The 7,892-nt window shown below is 40.7% G+C and overlaps 1 protein-coding gene across 2 annotated transcripts in view; it reads left to right on the plus strand.

Annotated features, from left to right (window-relative positions):
* Positions 1–5,457, plus strand: part of HPRT1 (hypoxanthine phosphoribosyltransferase 1) — a 30,365-nt gene extending 24,908 nt beyond the window's left edge. For both annotated transcript variants that reach the window (XM_018044253.1, XM_018044254.1), the window contains exons 6-9: positions 369–451; positions 3,954–4,000; positions 4,155–4,231; positions 4,755–5,457. In XM_018044253.1, the coding sequence (XP_017899742.1) occupies positions 369–451; positions 3,954–4,000; positions 4,155–4,231; positions 4,755–4,802 (255 nt within the window). In that variant the 3' untranslated portion in view covers positions 4,803–5,457. The remainder of the gene's footprint in view (positions 1–368; positions 452–3,953; positions 4,001–4,154; positions 4,232–4,754) is intronic.
* The last annotated feature ends 2,435 nt before the right edge of the window (positions 5,458–7,892 follow it).

Genomic DNA, 7,892 nt, shown 5'->3' on the forward strand with positions numbered 1-7,892 from the left:
AGCATCCTCATCTTGAATTTATGAAAAAATATCTAACCTCCTATAATGAAGGGCAGCACCACAACTCTCTAATAAAATATGCATGTACATACTTGCATATATATTTAAACTAGCTGTCATTGACCTCTTGGTGCCTATAAAATCCAGCCCTGAGGACTGGCGTTCCTACTGCTTGCTGAGAGCCAACTGATTTTCAGATTCCAGAATATCTCAGTATGAATTGTGGTGAGAATAACTGCACTGAAAAAAGTGGCATTATTCCAGTTATACATGGGATTTTCGTTTTTTGTGTGTGTTTGTATAATGACTGAATTTAAAGCTGTGATGGTTTCATTTGCCATTTAAATATCTTTGCTTTGTTTTTAAAGGATATAATCGACACTGGGAAGACAATGCAGACTTTGCTTTCCTTGGTCAAGAAGCATAAGCCAAAGATGGTCAAGGTTGCGAGGTGCGTATATAACATTTTGACATAAGCTACTTCGTTTGAAAAAAGAGTACTTGCTGCTTTGTAAGAGTAAATTTTCTCAACTCTGGTTTTATCTTCACAAAGTAATATAATCTCAAATAGGACTCAGTAAACGTCCTTGTAAATCATTCATCATGTTTTAAAGCTTTTCAGTGCAGTTGCCTTATCGTCTTATGTTATTAATGTTTGGTTTTTCAACAATATAGTAATGATACCAACTTTTCCAGGGTAGCGTGGCAGAGGGTTTGGGGCCACTTTGCAAAATTGAGACCAAGGATCCTAAAGACAAATAAGGAGGTGGTGGGAAAGGGTAGGCCTTGAAGCTCCTTCGCTCCTGCAATTGAGTGCTGGAGTGGTCCTGTGTATTGCATCTTGTTTTGTAACTACATTGAAAATGGACAATGCCTACTTCCTTTCTTCTCAATCAGCCTCACCTCCTGGTCCTACCTACCTATGCCGTCTGGTTTTTGCTTTATTCTACCTGTGTTTATTTTATCCCTAATTATAGTTTCACCGCCCGCGCCCCCCCCCCCCCGCCAACAACTCTGAGGTCAGTTGTTAGTCCCACTTCATGGATGGGAATAGCAAGGCATAGGGAATTATCCAAAAAGCACAGAGCTGGATCACTGTAAAGGTGAGGTTTGAACCCAGAAACCTGGCTGAGTTTATGCTGTACTATTTTAAGTGTTTTGTCGACTGACATTCCTGTGTGGATTTTTTTTTCCTTATTTATTTATTTGTTTAAAATTTGACCAATCTGCAATTTTTGTGTAGGGGTCAGATAGTGATCTGCCTTTTTTTCCCCTAAATGATTACCTGGTTTTTATAAACCTCTCTTAAAGGAACAAAGTATTTGTTGAACATCTTTGAATCAGAGTAAGCCTTCCACTGAGTCATATGTCTGCAGTTTGTCTTTCAGAGCTTTTCTGATAGCTGGTGCAAGTTTATCATCAGGATTTGGGACAGGCATGATAAAAGTGTAGAAATGATGCATTCTAGTGCTCTAAGCAATTTCCTGTAAACCAGTCAGTGCACTTGCTTATTTCTCTACGTGCTTTTAGGGTTTTAAATGTCAACCTACCGTGGTATGTACTTTTCTAGATATTCTTTTGTGCCTCTTTCCTGGAATATGCTGAGAAACTGAGAAAGACTGCCTCATGAGAGAGGTATTTCCTGTGGCTGGAGGTGTGAAGTATTCAAAGAATACCTAGGTCATTTAGTGATGGACTTGACCCAAGTCATTTATTTTTCAACCTTTTTTTCTTAATCTCTTCCTCGCCATTACATTTTAATATTACAGATATATTGTGCATTTGTTTGTGTAGTGTATGTGTATCTGTGCTTTATGCATAAGGAGAGGAAACATAAAGCTTATTCTTTTTATTCAGAGCAGGGTTAAGAATGACTAGAAAGCTTTTTAACTTCAAAGTTAAATTGCAAATAAAAAAACTATTAACTGAGAGGCATGTCAAATGCTGCAGCCACTTTGGGAAACAGTTTGGCAGTTTCTTAAGGAACTAAACCTGTATATGCCATACAGCTCCCAACAGCTGTACACTGGGCTTTTCTCCCAGAGAAATGCAAGCTTGCATCTGCACAAAAACCCATGTATGGATGTTCATGGCAGCTGCATTTGTAATAGCTCCAAACTGGAAAGAACGAAAATGTCCTTTGGTAGGTGACTGGTTAAACTGTGGTCCACCCTACCATGGAATCCTACTCAGCCCTAAAAAGGAACAAGCTACTGATCCACACAGTGACTTGGAGGAGGATCAAGGGACTGGTCAATAAAAGCCAATCTTAAAAAGGGCACATACTGTATAATTCCATTTATACAGCCTCTTAAAGTGACAAAATGATAGAAATGGAGAACAGATTAGTGTTTGTCAAGGGTTAGGAGGTGATGTCTGGAGGTGACTATAAATAAAGAGGTAGCAAGAGAAAGCCATGTGTGATGGAAAGTTCTGTATCCTGATTGTGGTGGTGGTTACATGAATCCACACATGTGATACAATTGCCTAGAACTACACATATATAAATATGAGCATGTAAAGCTGGTGAAATCTGGATAAGGTCAGTCCACCAATGTCCATGTCCTGGTTGTGGTAATCTGCTGCATTATGTGAAATGTTCATTGGAGGAAACTGGGGAAAGGACACAGGGATCCTCCCTGTGCATTTTTTTTGGTAACTTCCAATTATTTAATTCAAATCTATAGGAACATAAGGTGCTGAGTTCCCCTGAGCTCTTAGTACAGCTTGCACTGAGTTTAATGATACCTTTTCTGGGTTGTTCCTGAATGAGTTCAGGTAGATGGAAGAGGTTTTGCTGTGATCAGTTTGTTATTTTCTTTCTAAATGAAAACCGAGTCCAAGTGTCTCCTCTCATTACTGGAAGGAGAATCACGAAGGACTTACTAGACTGTGATCTCTTGGAGTCTAGGCTAGTGCTCCTCAACTTAGGCTGCACATTGTAATCACCTGAGAAGTTTTTTTTTTAATAGTTATTAATTTTATTTATTTGGCTGCCCCAGGTCCTAGCTATGGCACTCGGGATCCTTGATCCCCAGCTGCGGCATGTGGAATCATGAGTTGTGGCACTGTGAACTCCCAGCTCTGATACATAGGATCCAGTTCCCTGACCAGAGATCAAACCCAGACCCCCCTGTATTTGGAGCAGGAAGTCCCTCACCTGAGAATTTAAAAGTGCCTTCCCCTGAGCTTCAGATGTAATTGGTGAGGGGTATGGCTTGGGCATCTCAGTTCTGTTACATATTTTTTAAGGTTCCCAGATAATTCTGATGTGTAGGTTTTTTCCAGCCCTTTTAATATACTTATCTCTGAAGGTGTGAAATCTTGAGTTTTATTGGGACTGCCCTTATCATATGTAAAGATGTTCAAAGCACCATTACAGGTTTTTTTTTTTTAATAGCTGAAGAAATTCTGCAGGCAGCATTTGGGTTATGAAATTAGCTTTTGTAGAGTTGCCGCATCCTACCGGCAGTTTCTGCTCTCCAAAGTAAATACCAACTCCTTTAGGGTGGTGGTTTATTTATTTTTTTTTTTGGCTAAAGTGCCCCTTTGTAAGCCACTTATTTGTGGCTTAGGGATTGTTTTCTGGGGATTTGGGACTAAGAGCCTTTATCTTATCATCTTTGCTCATTGGCATTCCCCACCCATTCATCCTCCTAGTGAGCTGCCCTTTGATGGACACGTGGGTAGTCAGGGGGCAGCTCTCAGAACAGTCCCTTCTGTCCCAGGTAGAGATCAGTCGAGGGCCCCATCTGTAGTGTGAACTCGTTGCTGCCCCTACCCAGGGTGCCCTGTGATGTTGCTCTCCATTTCACAGTCTTTCTTTGAGTCTGTGAAAACTGACCATAGCAGGCTAAACGGCAGATGAAACCATGTTGCAGAACACACATGTCCTCTTCTGTAATGCCCTCTGGTGTCTCCATGTGTCACATGTCGCATTTTATAATTAACAGCTTGCTGGTGAAAAGGACCCCTCGAAGTGTTGGATATAGACCAGACTGTAAGTGAATTACTTTTCGTTAATCATTGAACCATCTTTAACCCAAACAAGTTTTATATGAAATGGTTTAGAGTTACTTTAGAGAATGTTTACACGTATTAGATTTGAAAGTGATGTTTTCTGTATCTGAATGATGAATTATGGTTCTTTTTAGTTGTTGGATTTGAAATTCCAGACAAGTTTGTTGTGGGATATGCCCTTGACTATAATGAATACTTCAGGGACTTGAATGTAAGTAATGCTTCTTTTCTTCACTCTCAGTTTTCAGAACCCATATAAAAATTTACAAAAGGGAAGACTTGTTTTCTCTTTCCACCACCTCATAATTCGAACAGACTGATGGTTCCCATTAGTCACATAAAGCTGTAGTCAAGTACAGGTGTCCTTAGAGCTGGAACTTGGCCAGGCGAGGGTGACACTTCTTGCTGGCTCAACAGTTGAACAGCTTTAATACACAATAACCGTCCCATTATTATTTCAGATGATAGATGTGATCATAAGAAAGAAAGGAACTAGTTTCTGTCTCTTAAGTCACTCTGCTTCAAATACCCACCTCCTCCTCTGGAGGCAGGAATCTGGAGAATGCATTTGTGAGCATGGATGAGGAAGATAGGGAAGGCACACAGACCTCTTTTGGTTTCACTAAAACCCCTGCAGCATAATACTGTTCATAGAAGACATGCCAAATATTATTCTTGCCTTTCACTTCAGATCATACTTTTCTAATGTAAATGTCTCAATTTTTATTTTATAGCACGTGTGTGTCATTAGCGAAACTGGAAAAGCAAAATACAAAGCCTAAGATGAGAGTTCGCGTTGAGTTTGGAAATACCTGGCATCCCATTGAAATCACCAGTGACATGATCCAATGTTCTCATTCTGTGGCCAGCTGCTTAGTAGAGCTTATTGCATGTATCTCCTAAGAATTCGATCTGTTTTGTATTTTAGAAATGTCAGTTGCTGCATTCCTGAACTCTTCATTTGCACTACGAGCCTAAAGACTATCAGTTCCCTTTGGGTAGATTGTTGTTTGACTTGTGAATGAAATATCTCTTAAACCACACCACTATTGACTGAAAATATGGAAATTGTATCTGTAAGAAACATTTAAAGAGAAGAATATATTAGTTTTTTAATTGGTATTTTAATTTTTATATATTCAGGAAAGAACAGAAGTGATTGAATATTGTTAACTATACCACTGTGTGTTTAGAAAAGTAACAGGCAGTCAGTTTCGTATCTGTGAGGTATTGTTATGTCAGAGAAACTATGTCCTGGAACTTTTTTAGTAGGTTTCAGTAGTATTGACTATATTTTCTTGCTTGTTCAGATTATTTCTGGTGAACGTTTGTCAACAGTTCCTTTTCAATACAGGTCAGTAAGTTCCAGAAACCTACCACTTTTTGAATTCTTTAGTGTAAAAATCCTTCAAATAAAGGCTGTCTCTTTAAAGGAAATTATGCATACCTGTCATTTCTCTACAAATTAACCTAGTTTAGTTTTCTGTTGGCTACCTTTTCCTTGTCTGTTAAATTTTAGTAGATAGTTTAATTGTAATCTTTACCAAACACAGCAAATAATGATTTTCTATTAAAACGGGTTGGTGGAGCTAGACCTTCTTCAGAGGCCTTAGATTTTAGACACATAGTATATAGTTTATTATATTTTCCTATGCTAAAATAACACCACTCAGGGAATTCTCTGGCGGTCTAGTGGTTAGGACTTTCCACTTCCACTCCCAAGTTCGATCCCTGGTCATGGAAGAAAGATCCCACAAACTGAGAGGGGCAACCAAAAATAAAATAACATGGCTCTCTCTTTTGTAATTCTGTTAAATTGTTTCAGTCACAACTTCACCTACACTTCCACAGCTTTTCAAACATAGACTGCTACCTTCTTTGGGTAGAGAATACTCTATTGACTAAAGAACAACAACAAAACCTTTTGTTTTCTGGGAGCAGGAAGGTAAGTTTTAAGCCAAAACTCTTCACTGCTTCTCTGCTCCAGGTAAGGTATGAACTAGCAACCTTGTAGGCCATCCAACTATATTTGTGCCTTAAAAAGTTTGCTGTAATTCCTCATGGGGAACTTTGAATGATAATGAATAATAATGTGTTACAGTCCTAGAACTTCCTAGTTTGCAAAATATTTTCACTTTTTGTTATCTCATTTGCTCTTTGTGACCTGTGAGTCTGAGGTAAGTGTTACCCTGTGAGTGTAGCATCCAGGATCAGGAAGAGGATGCCTCCCAAGTCCTCTCCTCACCACGTCCCCCCACCAGGTGTCCCAGGCCACCCTACTCACCACTGCATCCTGCCTCCCACTGCACACCTGCCTCACCCTCTTCTTTCTGTTGCAGGAAGGGGGACCCCTTCCAGGGCCCAAAACTGGGCTCTTGTCTAACACTCGGAAATGAATTGTCCGAGGAGACACATGTGCTGACAAAGCAAGAGATTCTATTGGGAAAGGGCAGCTGGGTAGAGAGCAGTAGGGTAAGGGAACCCAGGAGAACTGCTCTGCCATGTGGCCTGCAATGTCGGGTTTTATGGTGATGGGATTAGTTTCCGGGTGGCCTTTGCCAATCATTCTAATTCAGAGTCTTTCCTGGTGGCGCATGCATCGCTCAGCCAAGATGGATGCTAGCGAGAGGGATTCTGGGAAGTGGACGGACATATAGTGTCTCCTTTCGACCTTTCCCAAACTCGTCCAGTTGGTGGTGGCTCATTAGTTCCGTGTTCCTTATCAGGATCTCCTGTCATAAAACAGCTCATGTAAATGGCTACTATGGTGCCTGGCCAGGGTGGGCGGTTTCAACCAGTGTGCTTCCCCTAACACAGTTATAAGAAAGGGGAGGGGAGATACTGACAGGAATAGCAGTAATTTTTAGGATAACAGCCTGTCAAGGTAGAGGAAGAATATTTAAAAGGAAAAAGCTGCAGGCTCCGGGACCATGCAGTCATTGAGGATTGGAGCAGATGGTCATAAATGTCACACCTCAGTAATCCCCCAGGGCTGCTCTTTCACTTCAGCCTCTTACAATAAGGAATGTTCATAAGGAAGGGAAAATGAAATTTCATTTACTTGATTTTAGGAGCTAGGGCAACACAGACTGTTTTAGCAATGTTGCCATCCAGGGAAATGTTGGTGCTTAAAGAAGAAGACCTCAGCAACCTGGAAAATTCATTATGTCAAAGCCTTCATATGTTCCCATATTGTGAATGCTTATAATATTCTATGAATCATACCTATAAATATAGGTAGGCCCCCATTTTAATTCCATGTATAGAAGATTTGTAGATAACCTGGGCTAGTGTCTTAATTCTTTAGCTAGGCTTAAGTTAATCAAGTAATGTCCTTCCCTGCATTTGAGATCCTAGAAATACATTGAGCATCTACAATATGCTAGGTCCTGGGAAAAATGGGCAAGGTTCCTAGTTTCACAAAGATTTCATTCTAGTTGGGGAGAGGGACAGCAAACCAAATAATTTCCAATAGTGGCAGGTTGTGAAGGACCTAAAACAGCAATGTGCTAGGGACCGGTGGGTGAGGGAGGGGTGGACGCCATATGTTAGATAAGGCAGTTAGGGAAGGTCATTGTTGAGCTGCAACTGAATGGAAGAGAAACCAGCCTCAGGAAGAGATGAGCTGATGGTGACAACCATCTGAGGGGTCGGAGGGAGAGAAGGAAAGCCAGTGTCTCTGAGCCAGGAGAGGACGGTCAAGGCCAGACGATGGACCACCCAGTAGGCTGTGACCAGGAAGGTAGATTTTCTGCATTCCACAGGGCGAAGGCACTTCAAGGTTTTTAAGTAGAGAGAGATAAGATTGTATTTGCATTTTTTAAAGACACAAGAACCTGTAAGAGCAGTTCTCAAGGTAGGTGCAGAGGCTT

This window comes from Capra hircus (genome assembly GCF_001704415.2).
Source record: "Capra hircus breed San Clemente chromosome X unlocalized genomic scaffold, ASM170441v1, whole genome shotgun sequence".
Taxonomy (NCBI): domain Eukaryota; kingdom Metazoa; phylum Chordata; class Mammalia; order Artiodactyla; family Bovidae; genus Capra; species Capra hircus.